At 36.3% G+C, this 27,156-nt stretch overlaps 3 protein-coding genes across 10 annotated transcripts; all 3 read left to right on the top strand.

Annotated features, from left to right (window-relative positions):
• The first annotated feature begins 954 nt into the window (after nt 1–954).
• Nucleotides 955–18,536, top strand: LOC105202330 (serine/threonine-protein kinase Genghis Khan). Of its 7 annotated transcripts, none has more exons than XM_039458447.1 (27): nt 955–1,257; nt 2,957–3,138; nt 3,326–3,505; nt 3,614–3,885; nt 3,969–4,268; nt 4,368–4,511; nt 4,615–4,737; nt 4,825–5,033; nt 5,693–5,907; nt 6,014–7,017; nt 7,157–7,392; nt 7,508–7,614; nt 9,478–9,675; nt 10,505–10,668; nt 10,949–11,204; nt 11,480–11,766; nt 12,018–12,161; nt 12,288–12,423; nt 12,599–12,840; nt 12,993–13,173; nt 13,271–13,459; nt 13,583–13,768; nt 13,873–14,054; nt 14,268–14,366; nt 14,454–14,577; nt 14,736–14,893; nt 15,108–15,221. In XM_039458447.1, the coding sequence occupies exons 2-27, from the start codon at nt 3,006–3,008 to the stop codon at nt 15,219–15,221; spliced, it is 5,583 nt and encodes a 1,860-aa protein (XP_039314381.1). In that variant the 5' UTR covers nt 955–1,257; nt 2,957–3,005. The 7 variants fall into 7 exon arrangements, with proteins under 7 accessions (XP_039314381.1, XP_039314380.1, XP_025987753.2 ...); XM_039458446.1 differs by lacking the exon at nt 955–1,257 and adding an exon at nt 1,608–1,714; XM_026131968.2 differs by lacking the exon at nt 955–1,257 and adding an exon at nt 1,664–1,870.
• Nucleotides 18,537–19,542: 1,006 nt separating this feature from the next.
• Nucleotides 19,543–24,487, top strand: LOC105196118 (myotubularin-related protein 10-B). Of its 2 annotated transcripts, none has more exons than XM_026132004.2 (10): nt 19,543–20,238; nt 20,454–20,648; nt 20,766–20,921; nt 21,169–21,293; nt 21,412–21,564; nt 21,667–21,971; nt 22,085–22,231; nt 22,404–22,573; nt 22,650–22,820; nt 22,923–24,487. In XM_026132004.2, exons 1-10 carry the CDS (start codon nt 20,176–20,178, stop codon nt 23,403–23,405), a joined length of 1,968 nt encoding a protein of 655 aa, XP_025987789.1. In that variant the 5' UTR covers nt 19,543–20,175; the 3' UTR covers nt 23,406–24,487. The 2 variants fall into 2 exon arrangements, with proteins under 2 accessions (XP_025987789.1, XP_025987788.1); XM_026132003.2 differs by having other exon boundaries at nt 22,401–22,573.
• A 627-nt stretch (nt 24,488–25,114) lies between these two features.
• Nucleotides 25,115–26,895, top strand: LOC105196106 (protein jagunal). Its single transcript, XM_011161858.3, has 4 exons — nt 25,115–25,486; nt 25,769–25,910; nt 26,135–26,350; nt 26,532–26,895. Exons 1-4 carry the CDS (start codon nt 25,395–25,397, stop codon nt 26,658–26,660), a joined length of 579 nt encoding a protein of 192 aa, XP_011160160.1. The 5' UTR covers nt 25,115–25,394; the 3' UTR covers nt 26,661–26,895.
• The last annotated feature ends 261 nt before the right edge of the window (nt 26,896–27,156 follow it).

Here is a 27,156-nt window from a genome sequence, read left to right as displayed (position 1 = left end):
CAAAAAGTATTTGAATCAGTTATCGATCTGTTGTCAATAATTATCGACGTCGTTAACAATATCATGCCCACGATTTAGTTGATACAATTTTTCGAGAGACTTTCTCTACACATAGACATTTGTACTCTACTATTTCAATACACATATACAAGCTAGATCTCGGAAAGCTCGTTGCCCGACTGTTGGCACACCTGGCAAAAGGAGCGCCGAGCACGCTGTAATACACGAAATCAACTTTAAATCGTTCCTAATCTATTCGCTTTTACACGATATTAATTAATTCTTGTCGCATCGCATCGACGATAATTTATGCGAACGCAATCGGAACGAAGAGCGAATATTGAATATTGAGGGCAAATAAACAGTAGATACAAATGAATTGACTCACCGTTCGCCGTTGGTAGCTCGAATCCATCCAGCTCCGTACGACGATCGCAGCTCTCGAACGTTTAAGATCCAAGATCCTCCTCACGACGATTCGTTTTGATTCATACTTACGACACGAACGCGCGACCCTTCGTTTTTCGATACTTCCTGGCACTCACGCGCGTCGGAAACTCCGAGTACGAAGCAACGCGAAACACGATTGAACGCGACACGACTTCGCATCATGCATCGTATTCGACACGACGACGACGGATGTTGGCACGAATGCCCGACATTTCACTTCACTTTCGATACTCCACGGCATTCTCGAAATACTCACTAGCGTTAAAAAGTCGTACGGGACGACGAGGATGCGAGTTGAAATGCGCCGCGACCTTCCGCCATCCTACCTAACCGATCGTCTGCTGCAACTGCGTAGCGGCGTGACTGGCGCCTGCGCGCCGCTGCGCCACTATCATGTTTATCATCGCCGCTACGCAGTGGCGCTAGTCGGTCAGTTAGCAGCACGGCGGAAGGTCGCGGCGCGTCGCAGAGCATTTCAACTCGCATCCTCGTCGTCCCGTACGACTTTTTAACGCTAGTGAGTATTTCGAGAATGCCGTGGAGTGTTGAAAGTGAAGTGAAATGTCGGGCGTTCGTATCAACATCCGTCGTCAGTCGGACACGATGCATGGTGCGAAGTCGTCGTGTCGCGTTCAATCGTACGTTTCGCATTTTCTCCGTTGCCTTGTATCGCGAGTTTTAGACGCGTGTGAATACCAGGAGTGGTTAGAGAGTGCCGAAAACGAAGGATTGTCGTGAGAAAGATCTTGGATCTCGATCGAGTACGTTCGAGAGCTAAGGCCGAGACGGAGCGACCAGCGGTGAACAGTGAGTCGATTTGTATTTGTATTCGTCTCTGCAATTCGGTATTCGCGCCTCGTCCCCATTATGTTTGCATAAATTATCGTCGATACAGTGCGACGAGACGAATAAATCGATCGAAGGTTAGGAACGATTTGAAGTTGACATATTCGTGTACACGCGCTCGGCGCTTCCTTTGCCAGGTGAACCAACAGTCGGGCGACGATAATCTAAGACCAATAGACCAATAAGAATCTTGTATAAATCAACATGGCGACTTTATGCTAGATGTTCATTGGCTCATCGGTCTTATGTGTATGTTCTGTTTCGCCTTTCGCGTGCTATAGGTTTAAAGCTGCCTATCTATGTTTCTGTTGTCATTGCTCCGTTCGATGACGTAGTGCTGCCATATTTTTTCTGCGGGGGCCTGCGCTAGGGGGTCAATCGACGAATTGTTGGTGTTCGGAGATGGCTGTACAAGATGGTTTGTGATAACCAAATGGTGTGCGTGATAAACGATTGAAGAAGATATTGGAAACAGGGCGCGTCGTTTCGGCGGATATACTCGTACCGATGTAATGGTCGTTTGGAAATAGCGAGAGAGAAGCCTTTTGCTCAAAACAGCTTCCTGCGCGATCGGGTAACTTTACGTCACGAGTTCGTGTTTCGCGAACGGCAATGTGGTGTGTGTCGTGACGAGGTTATAAACCTGAAATTTAGGACGATACGTGACCGCTCGCTACGGCGAGTCTTACATCGTTAGACAACTTAGACGACGTAGCGTAGCCGTACGTCGCTCTATTCGAGTACATTGCGCGAGATGCGTTTCTTTGCGTTTTTATCACAATCCAGATTCCATTCGCAAACGCGGTATCCGTCTCGGTGCACTATTTTTACCCCTCCGTGCTTTTTTATTTAGACGCGTTTCTCTTGTTGCATATTTTCACCGTTGAATATTTCATCTATCTTTATAGCAGTTACGTAATTTCCAACGTGAATGATCGACCGGTATGGATGACCGAGTGCGAGAGGAATGAAACTAGAATGTTACGTGCGTCTTGTCGCAATTTACGTATCGGTAGATTCGTAATGCAAAAAGGATTAATGTGGCTAAAAAGAGAAACCATTCTTGTTTCCGTTCTTGTTTCAGTACATCTTCTATACCTGTTGACGAATTAGATTGTTTTTTTTTTAACTTTATTAATTAGTGTGATATTTATATTGAATCAGGATTGTAAATAAAGTTTTTGAATTGTCGAAATAATAGAATATTTGAGATACTGGCGGAACAAAGATGGAAAAAGCTTGCGCTTTTTGTACTTTTACATTCCATTTTTTTACAGTTTCTCATTCCAGCTGGTTTTATTTTTCCATTTTTTTTTTTCTTAATTTTATATATATTTTCCAATGTGTTTAACTTTTAGTTTTTCTTTATGTCTCACTTCTTCCCTCTTGTGTGTTTTTTTTTATAATCTGTGATTTATGACAACAAAAAGACTTGACAACAAATGACTGTATAGCATAAAAATAAAAAATTTTTTTTATTGAGAAACGTGATAAATCTCTCGTAATTATAATTTATTCGTTTTCTCTTTTTATGAGAAAAGTGGATGTTACCTTACAGACAAGTTGTTTCAACTGCATGTGTGATGGTTTGATGTGGAATGTGGCGGATGATTGCGAGCGAAATGTAAAGACCTTTAAAGGAATTGTTTGTGTATTACAGGAATTTTATCGAGACGTAACAATGTGGCATAAGGAGTTTAAGACGAGTAATGACAATGGAAATATCAAGTTTAGATTGTAAAAAAAAACAACCTTGTCGACAAAGCGACATGTCAGATTCGTCGCGGTATCTTTATGGCCATCTCCCTCCTGACATTATGCCGAAAGGACTTACCAACAATGGTAACGACACACCATACATTAGATATAATTTTATAAAAGATTGTTTTAACTTGCGATGTATACTCTTTTGCATACATGTACACATACATTGAAAGGCTTGTATGTGCAAAAACGCATTTATTTGTGTATTTTTACTATTTTTAAATCGTTTATCAATTTATATTTGACTTGAAAATGTACTCTTTAGGCATAGGGGGAAAAATACGCCAACTGGAAAGCTTGTTTATCAGTGGTTCTGCCCAAGGTGGACGAGTAGGTCATGCCATTTCGATCGAGACTCTTATCGACATCTTACTCGTGCTTTATGACGAATGCTGCAATTCTTCGTTACGCCGTGAAAAGACTGTTTCTGATTTTATCGAGTTTGGTAAGCGATCGTGTCTTTTGAATATTGTTTCGATAAAACGCCGACTTACTTTCGACTCTATCTAATCACTCGCGTCCGTCAGTTACACATTGTATTGATTCTTTGCAGTAAAACCGATAACTTCTTGCATCAAGGGCTTGCAATTGACACGAGAAGACTTTGAAATTGTCAAGGTGATTGGCAGAGGTGCTTTCGGGGAAGTATGCGTCGTAAGAATGCGCGGCTCGGACAAAGTGTTTGCTATGAAAATTTTGAATAAATGGGAAATGTTGAAACGTGCCGAAACCGCGTGCTTTAGAGAGGAAAGAGACGTCCTAGTGTACGGTGACCGCAGATGGATTACGAATCTGCATTATGCCTTTCAAGATGACAATAACTTGGTAATCTTAACTTGCGTCGTGTATTTGTCGCGATACGAGATATTGACCGATCGCTACTTTTTTTCTATCGTTTTTTTTTGCAGTATCTGGTCATGGATTACTATTGCGGAGGAGATTTATTGACGTTACTGAGCAAATTTGAGGATCGTCTGCCAGAGGATATGGCGCGATTCTACATAGCGGAAATGGTGTTAGCTATAGGCTCTATACACGATTTGCGCTATGTACATCGTGACATTAAACCCGATAATGTTTTGCTGGACGCAAATGGTCATATCAGATTAGCTGACTTTGGCTCTTGTTTGCGACTGTTCGAAGATGGTACTGTGCAAAGTAACGTCGCTGTTGGTACTCCGGACTACATTTCACCAGAGATATTAAGGGTAATACACGTGTGGCGAAGTAACGTGCTTTCACCTCAATCTTTTTCACATTTTTGTCACATACCTCTTTTATTTGTATCATCTCTCGTTACTTGTTAGGCAATGGAGGATGGTCAGGGACAATATGGTCCTGAATGCGATTGGTGGTCTCTTGGAGTATGTATGTACGAGATGCTCTATGGCGAAACACCTTTTTACGCGGAATCTCTAGTCGAGACTTATGGCAAAATTATGAATCACAAGGTACGATACTTTTCAATTCTTCCTCTTCTTACAATTCTTCCTTCTCAAACGGGACAAAGGAGCAAACTCATTGCTAATTGAAATTAACGTTTTCTTTTTATAGAATTGTTTTGATTTTCCTACGGATGTTATGTACGATGTTTCTGAAGAAGCCAAAGATCTGATGCGTAAGTTGATATGCAGCTCTGACTTTAGACTAGGCCAAAACGGTATTGATGACTTCAAGGTAATTTTCACTGCGTTTTATAATTATGATATATTTATTTGACGATAAATTATATTCTAATTCATATCTCGTCTTTTATCAATGCAGAAGCATCCTTGGTTCGACGGAGTCGATTGGGATACGCTCAGAGATAGCACTGCGCCGTACATTCCTGAAGTTTCGTCACCTAGTGACACATCCAACTTTGATGTTGACGATACCGATGTTCGCACTTCCGATGCCGTTCCACCAGCCGCGAATTCAGCTTTTTCTGCTCTTCATTTACCATTCGTTGGCTTTAGTTTCACGCAAGGAAGGTACGTACGCAACGGTTTTTTTTATTTTATTTTTTTTTTTTTTTTTTTAAATTTATGCTATATTATTTTACATATATGCATGTATACATGACACCACGAATGTGTTAACGCTCCATTATTTTTATGAATTTCACGATTCAAGAACACGCTATAGAAGAAAGTCGCATAAGCCAGATAATAATAAATATACTTGATTGTATGTTTGGTTGAATCTATTGTGTTTCATGAAAATTTTCACAATTTTATATTCTTACATAAGAAAAATATTAGCTTTTTTAAGCGTTTTAGGTCATTTGTATTGCTTTACTCTTCTTAGCTAGTCTGACAGCCTTAAGGCGAAAATATTTTTGCTTAGTACGAACGTTAATATAAAACCGATTTAATCACAGAAGCAGAGAAGAGAGAGAGGCAGACAGACAGAAAGAAAAAATATTGTAGTCTTTGAAATTGCAATGATATCCTCGGCAGTCGATTAATTAGCGACACCACTTATGGAACACTATGTTGCACTTTTACTTATTGATCGCGAATTGAACGCTGTATTCATGACACATCTTAGAATCGTAGGCGAATCGAATCGATTGTCACGAATAGTGTGTTGTGATACTTTTACTTTCAGTAATATACTTTATTTGTAACTTGGATTTTTAACATTACAGTTGCATATCGGATCTGGGTTGTATATCTGCCCTATCTCAGACAGACAAACGTATACAGATACTCGAGGAAGAAAACGCACGATTGATACAAACCATTGACGATATGAAAAATCAATCAACTCTAAGTCATTCTCCACCTGGCATCTCTCCAGATTCTAATAATGCGACGAGAAAACTTCAGGATGAAATAAATACGCTTACGAAACGCAATTGTGGTAAAGTTACAAGTTTAAACTGCCTATTTAATCCGTACGTGCGCGTGTGCGCATGTGTGTATATGTATATGTCAGCATTAATGTGAAATCTACTTGTTCTGTGCAGAGTTGGAATCTCAGTTGAAATCTCTAGATGTTCCACGCGAATTACGAACTTTGGATAACGGTGATATGACGAAATTCCGAGAACTTGAAAAGCTAGTTCGATGTCTACGCTCGGAAAAGGAAGAAGCCATCAAGGACAAGTTGGACGCGCAGGAGAAATTAAAGCTTCAAGACAAAGAGTTGAAGGACGCACTTACGCAACGTAAACTCGCGATGGCGGAATATACGGAAGTATCGGATAAATTATCGGAACTACGGCAGCAAAAGCAAAAGTTATCGAGACAGGTTCGAGACAAAGAGGAAGAGTTGGAAGTGGCGATGCAAAAGGTCGATACTTTACGCCACGATATTCGAAAAGCTGAGAAACTGCGTAGAGAGTTGGAAAATAGAATCGACGAAGCTATGGCAGAGACTAGCAAAGAACGGAAATTGAGAGAACGCAGCGAGGAATATTGCAAGCAGATGCAAGAGGAAACGGAGAAAATCAGACAACGTTCTGTTGGAAATGATGCCAGTGCGAATCACGCCTTGGCCACTCAAGAAATTAATAGATTAAAGGCGGAAGTTGAGAAGCTTGAGGTTCAGTATAACGAAAACTTAACTCAACAACAAGGCAGGTTTAATCTCGAGATTCGAAGTTTGCAAGAACAATTGCACGAAGCGGAAACTAGAAGAGAGCTGTTGGAGAGAGAGGTGCAGCTCACCAAAGAGAAATTGGATGCTGCGAGATTGGAAAATATCACCGATAGCGAAGAAACTATAAATGAGTTAAATAGACGTCACGAGAGAGAAAAGATTATGATAGTTGAAGAAAATAAGAAACTTGTGTTGGAACTTGGTGCCCTCACCGACAGCGTGAATAGACTACAAAGTGAAAGAAGGCAATTGGAAGACGAATATGAGGAGTTGAGGAATAAGAAAGAAGCTATCGCGCAGTGGGAAGCTCAGATTACTGAAATTATTCAATGGGTATCGGATGAAAAAGACGCTCGTGGATATTTGCAGGTACATTTGCGCTTCTATCGTTTATCGTTGAATATCTATTGTTTCTTGTGGTGATGCTATAGTGACATATAGATAACGAGACTTTTTTTCTTTCTTCTTTACAAAGAATAGAAATTATATTATTTATTCCGATTGTTAGGCCTTGGCTACAAAAATGACGGAAGAATTAGAATTCTTAAAACACTCCGGTGGAGTTGGCGGTGTTGGAAGCGGAACTACTATGGCGGATAAAAATTGGCGAAATCGTCGCTCACAGAAGCTCGACAAGATGGAACTTTTGAATTTGCAGAGCTCCTTGCAAAGTGAAATACAAGCGAAGCAAGCAATTTCAGAGGAACTCACCAAGACTCGCTCTGATTTGATAGCCGCACAAAAGTAATTTTTATTATTAGTGAAAACTTTATGGAAAGAATTATCACGCGAATGCAAACGAAAAACTATAATAAATTTAATGTTTTTTTTTAATTTTACATTTTTTTCTTTTTTTTAGAGAATTGAGGGATTTCAAGCAACGATTAGATACCATGTCGCACGAACTGAAGCGAAAAGATATGCAAGTAAAAGAGTTGCAAGCGCGTCTCGATACCGGGGATGGCTGTAAGTACACTTCAATTGACAATGTGAAAAACGAAAAATGCACAAAAATCCGTTCGTTATATCGCTATGGAAATATTACATCTACACTTGTTCTGCAAGTCGCAACTGTACGTGTTATATATTTGATTTGTAGATGTGTTGATCTCTACACTAGCGTTGAACGTGTTTTAAATTCTAGTCTTATATTACAATGATGCGTGCGTGTGCGTGTGTGTGTGTTTACACGCACGCATACATGACATAACGAATATTTTATTGGGGCTAGTCTTATTGAAATTTCTTAATAATTAAATTTGCATTTTCGGTGACAGCTTCTGCATGTGTATCTTCAAATCAATGTAATTTTGTGGGAATATTTTATATTGACAAATTGTTTTTATAGTTATAAAAATTACTTTTTTTAATGCATTATTATTTATTCGTTAGATATACTTGCGATATACTTGCTCTATAACATTTGAATACATATTTTAAATTGCAAAGGAATCAAGAGATTTGTTAAACATATGGAAAAGGATTTTCAACCGATGAATCTCCAAGATGAGATAAAACTTGAAATTGTTTGTACGTGCAATGTTTTGAAGAACCATGTTTTTTTTTGCAATTTGAAAAAACTTGCTATCGAGATGAGAGTGATCAGCATCACGGCGTATCTAGCGCGATAATCTTTGTGTACAATTTTACACGGTCTCTTTAGTCGAGGTGAAGTGATAAAAGTATTATGGAAATATTGCGCAATTATCGAAAAACGATAATGAAATTTTTCTTAACGATGCCTTTCCCGCAATAATCAATTTTATTTCTTTTTTTGTAAGATGATGAAGTAGATTTTGTAGGTATATTTGATAGTTTCTTCTTCAACATCTTGTCTCGTCTGTAATACTTTGTTCGTATTGTTTACTTTTACTCGTCGAAACTCTGCACTTACCAATACTTCTGCTTCTATTGATCCCGAACGTAAAATTATGACTCGCACTGTCTCTTTCTCAACAAGATATGCTCTGTGCATATTTTTCATTCCTAAATATTAACAAAGGAAAAGTCGACGATGTCATGGATGATCAATTTAAATTACTATTAATTTTTCATTTATATATCTCGATCGTTGCTCAATCTTGACGCGAAATGTTGCTACCTACGATAATTGTATTGTTATTTTATTCTAAAGTGTTTTGAACCATCTTCATTCTCATTGCACATAAAATCTGAATTCTCATTGTGCGGATAAATGAAATGAGCATTATTAGCGATTAACGATATGAAAATTATTAGCATGTGTCATGTGCGATATGTTCCTGATACACATTTTAAAACAGGGAATGGTATCTTTATTTCTCATCGATTTCACCGATGGCTTTGTTCTTCTGTAAATACAGATTATTAAGAGTGTTAATTTACTTGATAAAAAGCGTAACCGATACAAGTAAAGACAATTTTTACATTATGGAAAGATGAGGTGTAGAAAGATAATTATACGTGTAATCGCCATATCGTTACATAAAATATGTAAGGACGATTATTGTGAGATTTTTATCATTGCGATCGTCATCTACGATGCGACAATCTAATTTATCGGTGTAATAGGTAGTTTAAATATCTATAGACTGGAGAAAATATGTTCCTTTATGTAGGAAGCGCGACAGAGAGATTTATCATTAGAGACGTGTTAAATTTGTTTAATATCGATATACAAAGCACAAATGATAAAGATCGTTAATACTGGGATTTACGTAGCATAGTAACTCGATTCTCCAGTACGGTATGCGATTCTGATTTCTAGACTACAAAGTGCCTCTGTTTATTGGCGTAACGAGCTGCGTGTGGGGCCTCTTGTTGCTCATCTTCAAACTATATTTGTGACAGCTGTCTCATCCAGCGATACAACAAGCAAATCTCCAAACATCGTTAGCACCAAACCCCAACGTATCATCGTACATCAGCCGTCATCACCCCTACCAGTAATGCGTGCCCCCCGCATCACGACTTGTCGCTTATTAACTAGATTCGTTCCAGTCAACACGTTCATCAGTCAGAATGCCGTCACCATCGTATCGCCGCCCGGTAAATGATGTGACAGCAAAAATGACTTTGGATTGATTATTTTATAGTGCGCTAATTATCTACTTGCAGTGCAGCGCTATGTTTCATTTCCTTTTTTTTTATTCCCCATCTCTCATATTGTATTTTCATGAAAAAAAATTGACAGACAAAACATAGCACTGTGTTGTCCTTTAAAGCTTATAATGAGCAGACGTTGATGTGCGTGATAATGTCCCGATAATGATATTTCGAGTTCAAGCTGTATTGGTGATGCTGGTGCAAATTTCGTAACGTTGTGTTTTTTCATGATTGGCTTTAATAATATCGATTGATTGATTGGTCGTTTTAATCAATGATTAACAGATATGCGCGTTGTGTGAGTTGTTTCGTTTGGTATAAAAAAAAAACTAGTGAAAAACCATGCGATTGAAAAACTTGAAACATTTCAAAACTACTTTTAAATTTTGTGATAGGTAGTTGGATTGCATTTGCCATAACGAGCATGTATAAAATGTGCCGTTTCTTTGTGATATTTCTTGTATGTATCTCTGACAACAACATCAGGGAAACGCGCAGTTTTGTTGCTAGATTTCTTTTTTCTTTTTTAAATCGAGTTTAAATGGAAAGGCATGTATATTTAACAAATGTACAACACGTGTGATTAGGAGGTTTACCATGTTTTCAGGTAAGATGTTACCTGAATGTCACTGAAATTCTAATACTAGGACGATGGTGTTCTTTTTTTAATGTTGATAAATACTTTACGTACATTGAGTCAAATACATTTATTCATTAATTAACACTTCATTATCATTGATGTGTTATTTATCCGATTTTTGTATTTTATTAGTTTTAGAACGTCCTACATCACAAATGTCGTATCTCGAGCATTTTCTGAAAGAAACGACAAGTAGTACTCGTCATGGAAGTGTCGACAGTGTGGAAGGTGACATTGAGGACAATCGTGCGCCTAGTATAACGAGCAGCAAAAGTAATCTGTCTGAACTTAGTATTGTAAGTATCTTTTAACATATGTAAATATTTTATACGTATACATACAACATATAAAAAAAATACACATATGAAAAAATCTACATAAAATATTTTATATGCGTTTATAATACTTTTTTATAAAATTATATAAATTATTACGTGTGTTACTTTCATACGTATCTGTATACGTATAGATGTATATACATATACGAAAGTACATGGTAGCATCTCACAGTATACGCGTGTAAACTTGGAATACGTTGCACTCTGTTTTACTTGTCTTTTCTTTCTCTTTTTCTAGGATCCAACCTCGCCGTTATCTCATGAACTTCTAAACAAGTCTTCGTCCACCCACGGTCAAACTAATTTGCAACCAAAGCCTAAATCACACCAATTTCTCGTACGAACGTTTTCAGCACCTACAAAGTGTAATCACTGCACTTCTTTAATGGTTGGTTTAACGAGGCAAGGAGTCGTATGCGAAGTGTGCGGCTTCGCGTGCCATATGCCTTGTTGCGACAAAGTACCTCCAATGTGTCCTGTACCCCATGATCAAAGTAAGTACTTAACGGTTATGATTGTCCGAGAGCAAATTTATTTGAAAGATAATATCTAATTTCATTTTGCGTCCTGAAAAAGTGGCTTTTTGAAGCGATTTTGAACGCGTAAATTTTGAAGCGTGAGCAGAGAGTTCTTTCGATTTGATATATTTCAAATACTTTCAGCGCTAAACTATCGCTTTTGCGACTTTGTTTATGCGTTTCCGTATTTTCGCGATGCGTATCGTCACGTAACTTTCGCAATTCGTAACTGTGTCTGTGGCTTGTTTCAGCTAAACGACCATTGGGAATCGATCCTACACGTGGGATAGGTACTGCGTACGAGGGATACGTCAAAGTGCCAAAAATGGGTGGCGTCAAGAAGGGTTGGGTGCGTCAATTCGTCGTAGTTTGCGACTTCAAATTATTTCTTTATGACATTTCACCAGATCGCAATGCTTTGCCATCTGTATATGTCTCGCAAGTTCTGGATATGCGAGATGAAGAATTCAGCGTCAGCTCCGTTCGCGATTCTGACGTCATACACGCTACAAAGAAGGACATTCCGTGTATATTTAGGGTAATGTTTCAAAAAAACGTGATAAATTCTATTCGACTTGCGACTTCTGCGACGATGACATTTTTGGCCTCGCTCACTTCGAGCTTATTATCTTTGTTTTAATAATATAATATAATTCCGTTTCTTTTATATATTGTTCTAAAGTATTTGTGTATCTCATTATATTGTATTTGCGCGCGTGTTGTATTTCAAATAACAATTGTACTTTTTGCATGAGAATGCTTGCATAAATTGTTTTTATTTCTATCTAGATAACTACATCGTTATTGGAGCCTCCTGGATTGAGAAATCATACGTTAATGTTGGCAGATACGGAAAGTGAAAAAACAAAATGGGTAGTAGCCTTAAGTGAACTTCATAGGATTTTAAAGAGAAACAATCTTCCAAACACAACGGTACGTACAACTGTCAAAGTGATGTATATCGAGCGACATGTCCTTTCTTATCCTTTCCATTTCTTCCTCTATATCCCTTTTTCATATATTTGACCGTTACACATTAATTGTCTATTATTCTTGTAGATTTTTCGAGCGAAAGAATTGTTGGACAATACCTTGGCATTCATTAAAAATGTTATGTCAGGAGCGATTATTGATCCGGATCGTCTAGTCATTGGTACAGAGGAAGGTCTCTTCTGCTTAGATTTAGATCGTAGTGGTAAGTTACGTCTAACGTGACTGAGGCGATTTTTTTTTATGCGATAGGCTTTTATGGGAAAATACGTTTTACTCATAAATACGCGTAAAAGTATAACAACAAAATTCTATATTCGAGTTGAATGAGCAATTTTGTACCTGACGATGTATACCTGGAAATTTTCATAAATTTACAGAAATTGCAAGGGTCGGAGAAGGAAAAAAGATATATCTTCTTGAATATGTTACCGAGGAGCAATTGATCGTGGTATTGAGCGGAAAACAACGTCATGTACGGCTGGTTCCAGTACGTGCCTTGGATGGAGACGAAGTTGAATGGATTAAAGTAGCGGAGACTAAAGGATGCATTACATTAACGACTGGAGTAGTGCGTCGCAATCCGCTTAATTACTGCTTATGCGTTGCAATAAAGAAACAAGTAAGGCCTGCGCTTAACGTACAACGATACTTGATGTACACACATATACACACACGTTATACATATTCAATACGAGATAGCACACGATGCACACGAGTATTGATCTCTCTCAAACTGTGTATAACGTGTTACATTGCGTCTTATTTTTGTAGAACGCATCGCAAATCATCATCTACGAGATAACACGTACGAAAACGAGACACAAGCGTATACGCGAATTAATGTTACCGTGTCACGCACAAACCTTACAAGTTCTCTCCGAAGGTCGCTTGTGCGTTGGTTATCCGTCTGGTTTTTCAATTTACAGCATTTTAGGAGATCATCATCCTATTTGTAAGTATGAAATGAAACAAATGTATGTCTATTACTATCATTCTTATTATAGCTATTTGCGCTGTTATATCCAACTCCTTAATATATTTTTTTCTAGCTTTGGTCCATGCTGAGAATACCCTTTTGGGTTTCCTCACCTATAGTGCCGTGGATGCGTTACGTTGCATCGAGTTGGCGCGTGGTGAATTTTTATTAGTCTTCCATACATTAGCGGTGTACGTTGATAGTCAAGGAAGAAAAAGTCGAGATCGGGAAATAATGTACCCTGCAGTTCCTACGGCAGTTAGTAAGTATGATGATCGAAACTTGATCATCTTTAATTGTACGAATATCTCGCTCTTCTCCCTCTCCCCCTTTTACTTCATCCTTGCATTTTTATATTTATGAATCGTATACTCTCCAATTTCAGGTTATTGCGAGGGATATCTAATGGTGTACAGCGAAACTCATATCGACGTGTTTGACTGTGCATCTGGAGACTGGTTACAAACGCTTAATGTGAAACGAGCCCGACCATTGAATGTTTCGGGTTCTCTTACGACTTGCGTAATAAATGACATGCCATATGTTATTTATCTCAGTAATTTGCATCAGCGTAAGTATGTTTCGTACCTAAGAATCTACAGATGACGCGACTATCGTTTTATTTATCGTTGGGTTAATCGACTATCGACGATTAAACTCGTTACTCTACTCTAGGAGAACTATTGAATTTGATACCGTTGGATGCGAGCGGTAGACAAATGACAAGGCCACGACGAAGATTTTCACTGCGAGAAGGCAATAGAGCCATTCGTCCTACAGACAGACGTTCGAAAATGATTTCTGCACCGACAAATTTCAATCATATTAGTCATATGGGTCCAGGAAACGGGATACAGGTACGCGTAAAAAGCTTTAAATCCAAAAGTTTACATTCCGTCAACAAACGACAGATATTATCATATGTTAATGTCGTCACACGACGATGACGATACACATACGAGCTAGATAAATTTTTCAAGGACAATTGGATTTTGGCGTTTTGCTATACATATACGACATACATTTGCAACACATACGTAATATTTTATATACATTTTTATTTATTGTAGATACAGCGTTTATTAGATTTGCCGACAACTTTGGAAACTGCTGATCAACAACATACGAGTCATCATAGTAGTTCTCATCTTCATAGTAGCCAACAAAGAGTAAGTAACGCGAGAATCGTTTCTTGTATTGGATGGACTCGAACGATTACATAACCTCTCTTTCCATTTTCAATTTTTTCTTTATAGCTATATGATGCTGCGCTTCAAACACCGAACAAACCGGCACCGTTGCCTCCTAGGCATCCCCCTTCTGACGCACGTCGTCTGAGTTCACATATGTCAAGAAACTCTGGTTATTCACCGCACAACGGTAAATTGATTAGACAAATTTATTTTTCTCGTATACATATATGTCTAATGTTATAAAATGGTATGTACTACTGTGTAGTAAACATGTTATAATATCTGTATCTTTCAACTTTTTGCAATCTTTTCAATCGCGTTTAATTGCTTGAAATATGTATATAGGTTCGACAACATCACGAAGAGGTCCTGCGCCACCACGACCAACTGCCACGCCTCCTTCCTTACCACGCACTCCAGTGGACCAACTTGATTCCGAATCGGTACATTTGCGTTCACATACTCCGCTCTCTCTTGGTAGTATTGCATCTTTACATAACAAGGTAATTTATTTTTTTTATAGCGAGCATGTTGCATACTGTGTATGTTGTGATTGATTGTCATTGCAATATAAAAAATTAACTTACACATCGGACTTACCTACGTACTCGTTGTGTACGACTCTCAAAAACAGTCGCACATTTTGCACACTTAAAAACACTCTCGAGAACATTGCGTGTCTCGTTAATGTTAAAACGCGTGTGTATTTCTATATAGGAACATCCATCTGGTGGCAGTCCTAGACATTCGATAGCTTCGAACAACAGCTCAAATCCATCAACGCCACCGAGTCCCGCCCACGATCATGGATCGTCATCGTATGATTCGTAAATTTATTTAACATTTACGAAGATTTAGAAACGGTATGTATTTAATACATATTTAAGAAAAATGATCAATTTAATATATACATATGCATATGTATACCTGTGCGCATCCTTATAGTATATGTATGTATATATGTTGAGCTCTTATATATATTTTTACTATATATTTCTTCATTCTTCATCTTTCTATCGTTAAGAATGCATTTTGATAATCAGCTCGTTGACTATGTTAACTATGTTGACTTGTCAATCGAATCCGAACTTGTTAATCTTGGAATCTCTGTTGTTTGATAAATCGAAATTTAATTTTAGATTTGAGCCTAACATATATAGTCATATATTTGTAATGTATTTTACAGCATACAGTACTCGTGTTTAATCTTTGAAATGGAAAGTTATTTCGCGGTATTGCCTTACCGTCGTGCAATATAATTATGCATACTTGATATCATATGAGTCAACGTAATCGTGTGCATCTTTGTAATACATTACAATAGCGCGCTGCGTGATTTTATATACATATATGTACGCGCGCGCGTATATGCCTGTGTGTGTGCGTGCGTGCGTGTGTGTATATATGTATACACACACGCAAAACACACACGTGTATACAGATAAACTGCAGCAAATTTTCTTTGCAAAAGTGCACTAGTGCATTTCTATAATTTTCTGATTTTTAAGAGTTTATATGTAATAATTTATGATGCACTTAATGAAAAATCCATTATTAATATAATGGTAAATTATTGTAAATACTTTATACACTTAACGAGAGAAACGATATATCGTTAAGCTCGCTTTGCGATGCCATATCTATTTCTTTCGATAGTTGTCATTCTTTATTTCGATAAGAATGATTTAACAATTTGTACAACAAAATTGGAATCTCAGTCAAATTAACACTAGCAATAAAATTTAAACTACTTAATATATCGTACGTACCCTCGACTTTAGACGAAAACAGTAGCTGCAAACGTATAAGTATACTTAACAAGCGTTATACCGGGAATAACTGCACGCGATTTTTAATTTTATTAATATGTATTACTAATACATGTAGGTATTAGTCTGTCGCACATGTCGTTATTATGGAAACTCGTGATAACGATATGAATACTACGAGACAAATCCTTTTTTCCTCATCCTTTCTGTTTCTTTCTTCCCAACACAGTCGCTTTTCTTTTACAAAATTAAGTCGGAAAAAATGTACAACATAATCATCTCGCTTTTCTCTGCAAAGTTGTAATAAGCGGCATGAGCCGACTATGCGCGATTATCCCCGGTTTAACGAGGTGACGAATTAGACGGAGCGCGAATCGATTCGATGCCTTATGACTAACCGTTTTCTATCGCGTCACAACGCACTAATGTGCATGGTATTATCCGACGTGTGAATAGTAGAATGGTCCTGTCGCGAGCTCCCGCTGATAATAAGTAGTTGTTAAGAACGGACTCACGATTACACTCACCTGTATGCTACGCTATACGCATACATGATGTCATCGTGTCGAGCGCAGAAATACGCAGCAGAAATATGTATTGTGTGTATATCGAGTGTGTGTACTCAACTGGAAATAGAACGAGAGAGTATTGTCTTTTGACGTTCAAATCTTGGATCGAAGGCATAATAATCGCGATTAACAGATACTTGGCGCGGATCATTTGAAAAGGCTAGTTGGAAATAGGGAAGAGAACATATTACAGCCTGTGACAATTACTAGACGTATAAAAGATTACATATACATAAATACATTTAAGTGCAATGTGTATCGAAATTAAGAATGATGCTAAAAAATGATTAAAAGCCGACGAAAAAACATTGGAAATATTGTCATTAGATTTGTCAGGACGTTCGAGATAGATTTTTTTCTTTTGTAAATTAATATATGCGAATTAGGTTTTATACAACGTGTACATTTCATTACTTTGTACGTCTATATCTATGTATAACAAGTGGGTAAAGTGCCAGTATGCGAGGCGTATGTCTAAATGAAACTAATTTATTTCACACGACCAGTATATTCCTTGTTTTGGTTTTAATTAAACTATTTAGTTATCATCACAGTTCTTTTTTTTTAAACTATACTTCTAAGAAGATGCAAAAAAAATACAGAGTTCAATTATGAACATTTAAATTATTTTAAACACGCTTTGAAACGCATATTATGTTGTATCTTTTGAAATATAGGAAGGAAGGTGTACAATTACATTGTATACTTGCTAATAAGGAGAAGGAAGAAAACAACTGTAAAAAATCATAAAAGTTGGTACAAGAAGACAACCGTCTCAGGATCCTATGCCAGTAGCTTAAGTACGGTATAACGTTATCGAGAGACTCAAACAAATTGCTGGTAGTAGTTTTACGTTTGTTGCTCTTTTCCCTGGTCCTTCCCCCCCCCCCGCCCTCTTCTATTCAATTTTTAATTCGCAAAAAAATAAGAATATTCGAAATTGAAAAGTTGGTGCACAAGCATAATGAATAAGAAGACATCACGCGATTAAACACCCTTGTGTATATATATATGTATGCGGGTGTACGTGGGCGTGTATGTGTGTGTATATGCACACAAATACACACGCACGCGCGCGCGGACACACTTCCTAAATATACCGTATTACAAATACAAATTACTATCGAATATCGATGACTACGAACTTGATAGTCTTAATTGAAACTTGACAAAAGAGAAACGTTGATATATAAGACTTGGTTAAAAAAAAAAATGGAACGTAGCGTTTTCCATAATACTAAAACGCTAAAGACGGCAAGTGAAATAAAGTTTACTACAGTTCAATAGATTAGTATCGCAACTGAAAAAAGATACGTGCGAAATGAACGTATCGCTGTACTTATCAATAGAATCGAATGATCCGCCTATCTTCCGTTATTGTTACTTAAGGATTTTTAAGACGAGAGATATCGACTGTTCATATTTTGTGTTGTGTCGTCATTTTCGGTCAGATTCGATGCATCACACGAGAAGAATTGTTATTTCTGTATATAGCATTAATTTCATATCTTTGTAAATAACTCGATTTCGGTCTACTTGTCAAATCTATTTAAAATATGTATTCCCAGTGACCTCGATTGATTTACTACGAGCCTATCGTTATTTATATCGGACATACTCTCCATGGGGCTACTATGATAAAAGAATACGATCCTTATCAGTTTATCATGTTTTTATATGTAAAAATGAGAATATCGTTAGATGCGTATATTGTTTTTATTAGATATCGAAATATACGGCATCCTATGCGCGTACGCGACAACAAATTATATATTACATATATTAAATATACATACAGATTGTACGAATGTGACTAGCATTTTTTACGTAAAACGGGCAGTCATCCATTTAACCCTATATAACCCAGTGCAATTGTTTCTAATAATAATGATTTTTATACATTTTAATAACACAGTTTTACTAGATTACTAGGCAGCGACGTGTGCGTGAAAAAAACTTAAAGAAAAAAATTGATAATCGGAAAACGTCCCTCTACCCTCACCCGTTCACCCGAGGTCAACGCGCGATGTTTGTTCTCTTGATAATAATTTTGCTCAAAAGTTAAATCAAAGGAGAATAATGTGCAATCGTGTATCTCTTATCTCGACGCGGCAAGCATGTTACAGAATTTCACGGTATATTATAATTGGGTTATAGAGGGTCGAAGAAACACACTGTGCAGCATTTTCAATTGTTAATCGGCGTATATATAACAGTAAGATTATATTACTCGTCACTTTGCAAACAATTAGATTAATACGTCCCCATTCACCCCTCTCTCGCGCATACACACACACACACATACACATACGAACACACGTTATTTATAACAATAAATATACGCGTATCGTTAGCAATATTTATTAAAGACGTATAGCGAAATATTATTTGCGCTTTGGATGAAAGTTGTACTTTACTGTAAATTATCGCGTGTGACAACTATATATTATATTAGCAAGAAAGGAGACCAAACTTTATGTATCTAGTATCTCGCTATAGGGCGCCAGACGCCTGCCTCTGTAGATTTTCTAGTATTTATATCGTTTGTATTCATATTCTTTCCCGCGTGTGACACTACCAAATGGGAAGGTAGCGAGACGTGTACACTATATTTTTTATTTTATCCATTCGAAAACAAGTTTAATTTTCCTATGTAGAACAAGTATATTAATAAAAATAAAAGAGAGCCCATGCCCGTTGTATCATTACTTATTTACTTCGTTTCTCTAATGTACTATACTTAAAATAAAATTTTAAGTACTTACAGCTCCGAAGTAAATATTTCGTTTTCCCTCTCAACTCCGAACGATCATAGTACGCAAATATCTAGACGCGATACGCTCAACCTCTTCCCTCGCTGTTCGTTCGCTCTCTTCCACTGTCTTGTGTGCGTTTATAAAAGGGGGAGGCAAATCTAGCGTTATGTAGCTATCGTCTATATATAATATATTCAATGATAATAGAGTGGAGTTTTCGAGTCTGCCGACTCTTTTGACATGTATCATATGTTCTTTTATTTTCTGTGTTTGGACGTGTTTGTCCGTCACAAAATTTTTGCAGGATTACTGATGCAACCAAGACTTTGTGTTATTCCACTCTTAAATCTTAAAAATTCCACTTTATTAAGCCTTTGAAGTATAGTCGTATCGTCTCTGCGACACGATAGAGGGACGGGTATTAATTTTGATTGAACCTGAACCTGAACCTGAACCTGACTTCTGACATCGGCGTGGGTGAGAATGGTTGGTTCAGTGATGAGTGTTGTATAAAAGCTGGTAAAAGCCAATAAAAACTATTTTAAAGTGAAACATTCAATTGGAATTGGATTCAATTATGCCAGGAAAAAATGCAATAAAACGTTATATTACTTGTCGCTACTGTTTAACAGAATCCGTAATATAATTATAAATTTCGATTTTATCGAAATTTTTCTCTTGAATACCTGTCATGGAAAATAAAAGTAGCAACAATTTTATTAGTTATGTGGGTTTAGAAGAGCATGAGCTACAGGTAATCGACTGTATTAGATATGTAAACGTTTTTGTTTGTAATTAACCTCTATGTTGTTATAAGCTCTCTCTCTCTCTCTCTCTCTCTCTCTCTCTCTCTCTCTCTCTCTCTCTCACACTCACACACACACACACACACACACTTTCAATTTCGATCAACGAAACTGGAAATATAGATCTAAATTTAATTTATTAATTGACCTAACCTCTTTGCAGACTTTCAGTTCCAGTCGACGTGATTCATTAGTTGAAAATAGCATAAAATTATTGCCAGGAGAAGTTCTTATTGCCGAGGCACAAAATGTCCTTATGTTTTCACCTGTTAGCGATCTAAAACAAGGAATATCTGGAGTTTTGTCAGTCACCAATTTCAAGCTTACCTTTGTCACCAGCAGTGATTCAAATGGAGAGGTACGATATCTTAAATATATAATTTTACCATCATTCATATGATGGAAAGTGTGAAAAATAGTTCAAGTAACATATATATAAAATGTCGATGAGATATCTTAAGAATCTGTGTTACAGAACATTACTCATCAACAAAACCATTTGTATGGATATACAGATACATGTTTGACAAATATCGATGAAATATATGTTATGGTGGGTGACAAAAAAAGAAAGCTAGTTCCTGGTAGTACAGTACCATCGAAAGTGAAAGGAATATTTATTATCTGCAAAGTGAGTTTTCTCCATCTTAGAATATACAAGCAATTGATTAATGTTGATATCAATAAGAAGAATAAATAAAGATGGGTGTCTCAAAAAACAATTCTCTATTCCATTTACTCACTCACACTCACTCGCTTACTCACTCAGGTGTTAATCAATCATAATTAACTAACAATTAACGTTTAGAACCCACAAACTGACTTTGTTGTATATGAATAACGAGTGACGAAAAAATTTATATATTGCATTATTACAGAATTTAAGAACATGGTCGTTTTCTTTTAAATTTTCACCTCTTGGACATGGTAAGAATCTTCTGACTGCATTGCTACATCATGCTTTCCCTAGCAGACACCAACTGTTATTTGCCTATGATTACAAGTTAGTATCTTAGACCTATTCAAGTGAAATCCTGCGTTAAAGTTTAATAAGATACCCTTTTGCCTATATCCCATTACATTATATATATGCATAACTCGAAATCTTTGCGTGATTGCAGAGAGGCTTATTACAGTAGTCTTGACAAAAATGTACAACTATTTCGAGACATTTCAGACTGGCAAAACGAATTGAAAAGAACATTGTGTAACGATGAGACGAGAAAAGGTTGGAGATTATCCATGGTTAACGCCAAGTTTCAACTTTGTCCCAGGTAACTCGCTCTAGTCGAAAGTAATGTAAATGTAATTAATTGGAAAGAAACACGTTTAAAAGGTCAAAAGGAATTTGTTACTGATTATCATGTCTGTTGCAGTTTATCCCAATATATAGTAGTACCTGCATCTGTAACCGACAGTCAATTGACAGATGCAGCTAGACATTTTCAAGGTAATAGGCCGCCAGTATGGTCCTGGACAAATGCGCATGGTGCAGCGTTAGTAAAAATGTCTGAATTGTTACCAACAATTACAGAGAGGATGCAGGAGAATATTATGTTTGAAAATGTTCGTAAAAGCCATCCTCAAAAAATAGCACCGGTCGTTATCGAATTAAATAAAGAGATTAATGTCAAGTTGATAGCGGCAAGTTTTGCTAAATTTATTAACTTGTGTACTCCAGGTAAATCTTTAATCACGTACATATCGTATGTCAACTGACCAGTCTAACGACCTGCAAACATTTAAACTTTATGTGAAAAAGAGAAAATATTGAAAAAAATATATTTATTTCAGAAAACGTCAGACAATTCTGGATTCAAGATAATAATTTTTATTCATTGTTAGAAAATACCAAGTGGCTTAAATACATATCGTATTGCCTACAAAAGACGGTCGAAGTCTGTGATCATCTCAGTTTAGGAATTTCCGTCATCCTACAAGGTAATTGTTGAGATATAATCTATGGCGAGAGCCACTACGGCGAAGTTAAGAACATAATCTTTATGAAGTTTTACGTGTGAAAGGAAAAAGCCGATAGTTGGTCCAAATTTTTATTTGACTTTTACCAGGTCAACTTGTGTGTTATAAACCGGAATCGCTTCGTTTTTAGAAGGTGCCGCAAGAGACTTGTGCTGCATTATATCGAGTTTAGCGCAACTATTGTTGGATCATCATTTTCGTACTATCGCAGGTTTTCAGTCGTTATTACAAAAAGAATGGGTCGCCGGTGGCCATCCGTTTTGCGATAGATTAGGCCATATCGTGAAAGCTAATTCGGAAAAGGTATGCATGGCAACGCATGGCCGAGCTTGGCTTCCAGGCTTAAGACGAATCAATTAATTTCATTGCATTTGCACAGTCTCCACTGTTTCTCTTATACCTCGACTGTGTTTGGCAATTGTGTTACCAATATCCAACGGAATTTGAATTCACGGAAACGTATTTAACCACGCTATGGGACGCAGCACACGTTTCCATCTTCGACACCTTTATCTTCAACTGTGAGAGAGATCGAGCAGTGGCAGCTATGGTAATATATCTTGTTTGAAATATTACGCTACTGAGAGCAGCGAGTCGCGCGAGTGGCTCTGGCCGTAACTTGAGCTTAAGTTCGAGTCTTGAATTTTTGCAGGATCCCAATACGCCTCTCGTCCTTCGCAGCGTTTGGGACTGGCGAGAACAATTCAACGATAAAGATATCTCTTTATTTTATAATCCTTTATTTGTTTCCCGTAGTAGCGGAGACAAAAGAAACATGGAAAATTACGGAACAATTACGAAACCTCTGTACGCGGTGTCTAGTCTCGAGCTTTGGACGCAATGCTACTTTCGTTGGATACCGACGCTCGAGATTCGTAACGGCGGACAGAGGCACGTTGAACTTTACATTAGGTTACTGCAAAACGACGTAAATCAACTTGGAATAAATGAAAATCACGTCTCGTCAATAGATAAGGTCGGTATCTGTTCTTTTCATACAACGATCGATAGCTTTTATCCCTTTAGTAACAATACAACACCGGGGAACACCGTCAGTGCGCCAATTATGAATAGTTCGATTCTTCTAAGCGAGAGTTTATTAGACGCGCAATCATTGATAACTGCAACCGATTGACAGGCTGCTGCTGCTGTTTTTAAAGCGTTTAAAACACGTACCTGATTACGTACTCCCTCCCCTTCTTTTTATCTTTTGAAAAGAGTTGGCGAAATGTAACGTAAGTAACGTTTATAGAGGAAAGAAATTATAGGTTGCAAGAATTTCAAGTTACTTGACAGTGTCTCTTTCAACTGCGTTTTCCTCCATATGAATTTGTAAACTGATGTAAACTTTTATCAGATGGTAGCAACTTTAAGATACGCACGCGCGCGAAAGAAATAGATATTCGTCGTGTTATTGAAAGCAGCTCGAGTTCTTTTCCGTTGAAAGCGATGAAGATATTTATACTTTGACGAATTTTATAGATGCTCGTCAACGTTCGAGAACGAACATTAGCGAAAACGTAAGGAGTAATTTTAAGATAGAATTAAAGAAAATACAATATCTGTACATACATCTCGATTAAAAACTAGAAAAATGGGTGTGTCTTTGATACTTTGAGGAGAACATCTACATTGTTATAAATCGTTAAATAAAGTTCATAGTTAAATAATTTTTTATCAAATATCTTGTAAACTAATATTCGATGTATTGAACATAACATATTTTTTCCAAATTAACATAATTCAACATTTGAAAAAATTTTAATGCAAGTTATCTTTGCCTGTTTAATCCAGCTCACTCTCGACTACCTGCATTGCTCTTAAAAATTTCTTAAGAGCATACATTGAAAAATTAAATGTTTGTAGAAAAAAGTATTTTTATAACTTTAATAACTTTTTGTACTTTATTTTTATTATGTAATTTAATAAAGCTGTTTTAAAAATAATTACTATGCATTACAATCTTGTATCACAGAATAAAACAACATCGAAACAACAATCAATTGTGAGATAATATTGCATGTAAACGAGGCAATGAAAATAAGAACTTGTTAAAAATTTTATATTATATAATATTTATATAATATTATGTTTACTAACCAATTACTATACATTTGACTACAGAGAATTTGTTGTAGATCCAAAGTCCATTGTTAAATGTTTTAATAATAACAGCAATGTCACTTGTGCTTTATATGACTGTTACGTTATTTCTTTTAAAAAAATGTCTAATTAAAGGAAAACGTGAATAAATAAACTCATTTTTTTCCAAGATTGTTCCATTTTTATATTTTGCAATTATATAAATATATTTATATTATTAATTCATTATTACTAATAATTAATTTTGTAAAGAACCTTAAAAAAAGGCCAAAAGAAAAATTATTTTTAAAATTATTGTAAATTTGTTTGGAAATAATTTTACTCATCACTAAAATTCGGAAAAATGTATCCAATAAAAACAGTTTGACAAAACTGATCAATTTAAACGAAATATTGGCCATCAAATACTTTTATTGTCACTGTATGTTTTTCTTTGTTATACATTGGTCAATGTAGTTTTTTTTATACAAGTTAATTATTCGCGGCATAATTTAAATTGTTTTAAAGTTGTTTATTTTTAATTGTTTCATAGTCGATAAATATTTTACTTATATTTATAATTTAAATGAAATACGTGCATACAAATAATAATTTTGATTTCTTTGCTCCATATGCTCACGATGCGACGGCTGATAGCGGAATTCAAACCTAACGCGCGCTACAGAGGCAGCCATATTACTTTTTGCACTTTGAACAAATTTCTAATTGGCTGAACCAATTGACTACTGCGCACCTATGGAGTCGTTTCATCTTTCTTCTTACCTCGCGCTCGCGCTCTGAACGAACTACTCCGGAGCACTCCGGGGTCTGAGCACGAGGCCTGACCACCAGGCCTGACGAGGCCTGCCTGATCAGAGACCACGAATCGAGACCACTCCACTCTGGTTTTTCTAACTGACTGCGCAAAGTTTAAAAATAGTTAAATACCCACTGATGAACCATCGCCAAGCCATAAATTGTCTTGGATTTTTGTTTCTCGTGTCCTTTGTTTCAAGTGACTGACACGCAAACCTTACCGATTATGGCTTCGAAAGTTACTCTTTCCCAGGCTCTGGGAACGGATGGGAGCGATTATAGTCATCGACAGAGAATCGCGACGCACTATCAAGTCAGGTGAGAAAATTCGAAAGAAATTTACAATATTTTTTATGGCAATTTTCATTCATTCAATGACAATATTATCAATTTATCTTTGATAAAAAAAAGTATCTAATTCAACAACTATTGTTTACGCTACTTATATCACATGTGTATACGTGTGATATATTTAATGATCATTAACTATATCATTAATTAAATAAGTAAGCTATGTCCAATATGTAAGTGTATCAAAATTTCTACCTACCGTCTCTATGGAAATTTTATAAAAAAAAATATGCATACACTTGTTTCCAGTGCGACAAACAAATCAAGACTCAAGTATTGTATATTTTTTCATTACCTGTTATTTTTCGTCATGCTCGCCAAATTGTCTGCAGACATATTAGATCATCTGGATATATTTATCTTGGAAATCGAAGAATTACAAATACCACAGGTATATTTTGAATAAGATGTAAAATGTTTGATACATTTGTTATTTAAGTGTTACTAGCTAGAAATTTGTTTCAAGTAATTATATAACATGAAACTATTTAATACCAATCATTTTTAATTGTGAATTAATCTCTTCTCTTTACAACGTATTTAAATTAGAATGCGTATTGGATATATATTTAAGTTCAATCATCTAATGTGAGTTTATTCTCTCTTTTATTTCAGCCATTATGGTGGGAATATATATGGTGCACTAGTTTGTTAGTATCTTTTCTTGCCCTGTCCGCGATTAAAAGGAACAGGATTAAAACACTGCAAAAGTATATGATAGGTATCATTTTGCTAGGTTACGGTCCATTGGTTTATGCCATTGTGTATTACTTTAAGGATGTCTGGACGTATTTAACTGTAGGCAAATCTGAGGAAATTCATTTGTGGCAGGTACAATCGTCATTTCAAACTCATCAAATTTTCTTCACTAAACTTTTTCTAATAAACGTGTAAAAACATGTGCGTGCATCAATTGCAGGATTCCTTTTCGGAAAAAATGGAATCCTAATTTCACGTTTCATTCTTAAATCCAAGACAAATCTATTGACATACCATATGTTTTACTTTTCAGAATCTACCATATGGCGTGCTTTGGTACGCTTTTATTCTTTTAGCCTCACAGGTTCATTGTTTTTCCTTGTACTTTTCGTGGAATTTGCTAGTCGCATGGAGAACGCGAGGTGCCAAAAGAATGGACTAAACTCGAGAGGCAACTGTAATCAACTATAAAATGTTTATATAAACTATTGACATGTATTTTGAAATATGACTCACATTTATTATGTGTTTGCGATAAAAAAGGAAAGATATACAATTGTTATATCAGAGACAAATATCACTTGAAGTCTGTAAAAACTATAATATGAAATGTATATAAACAAAAGTATCATTGTACATGTATATATGAAAATACACATACGCACAAATTAGATTTATATTTTTTCAAACACAATGATGTTTTACAAGTTTTCCTATGTCTATTCACTAATCTGTAACATGCTTATAAAGCACAAGTATATTCTATAGTTATATACAAAGTTCATGTCAATGGAGTACCATGTTGATAAATATATGCATGTGTGTGTGGATGGGTGTGTGGGTGTGTTGTTTTATATATATATATATATATATATATATATATATATATATATATATATATATATATATAATGCAGTAAAGATCTTTTTCTAAGATAC

Source organism: Solenopsis invicta, chromosome 16 (assembly GCF_016802725.1).
Source record: "Solenopsis invicta isolate M01_SB chromosome 16, UNIL_Sinv_3.0, whole genome shotgun sequence".
NCBI lineage: Eukaryota > Metazoa > Arthropoda > Insecta > Hymenoptera > Formicidae > Solenopsis > Solenopsis invicta.
The sequence above is the reverse complement of the archived record's forward strand: the minus strand, read 5'-3'. Positions and strand labels throughout refer to the sequence as shown.

Bases quoted from the DNA above. Each gene is read 5' to 3' on its own strand.
- LOC105202330 (XM_039458443.1), top strand. From the start codon at position 3,006: ATGACAATGGAAATATCAAGTTTAGATTGTAAAAAAAAACAACCTTGT. The intron at 11,205-11,479 runs GTAAGTACTTAA...GGCTTGTTTCAG, and splicing joins TCCTGTACCCCATGATCAAA to CTAAACGACCATTGGGAATC. The intron at 12,424-12,598 runs GTAAGTTACGTC...ATAAATTTACAG, and splicing joins CTTAGATTTAGATCGTAGTG to AAATTGCAAGGGTCGGAGAA.
- LOC105196118 (XM_026132003.2), top strand. From the start codon at position 20,176: ATGGAAAATAAAAGTAGCAACAATTTTATTAGTTATGTGGGTTTAGAA. The intron at 20,239-20,453 runs GTAATCGACTGT...ACCTCTTTGCAG, and splicing joins TAGAAGAGCATGAGCTACAG to ACTTTCAGTTCCAGTCGACG. The intron at 21,294-21,411 runs GTTAGTATCTTA...GCGTGATTGCAG, and splicing joins TTATTTGCCTATGATTACAA to AGAGGCTTATTACAGTAGTC.
- LOC105196106 (XM_011161858.3), top strand. From the start codon at position 25,395: ATGGCTTCGAAAGTTACTCTTTCCCAGGCTCTGGGAACGGATGGGAGC. The intron at 25,487-25,768 runs GTGAGAAAATTC...ACTTGTTTCCAG, and splicing joins GCGACGCACTATCAAGTCAG to TGCGACAAACAAATCAAGAC. The intron at 26,351-26,531 runs GTACAATCGTCA...TTTACTTTTCAG, and splicing joins AGGAAATTCATTTGTGGCAG to AATCTACCATATGGCGTGCT.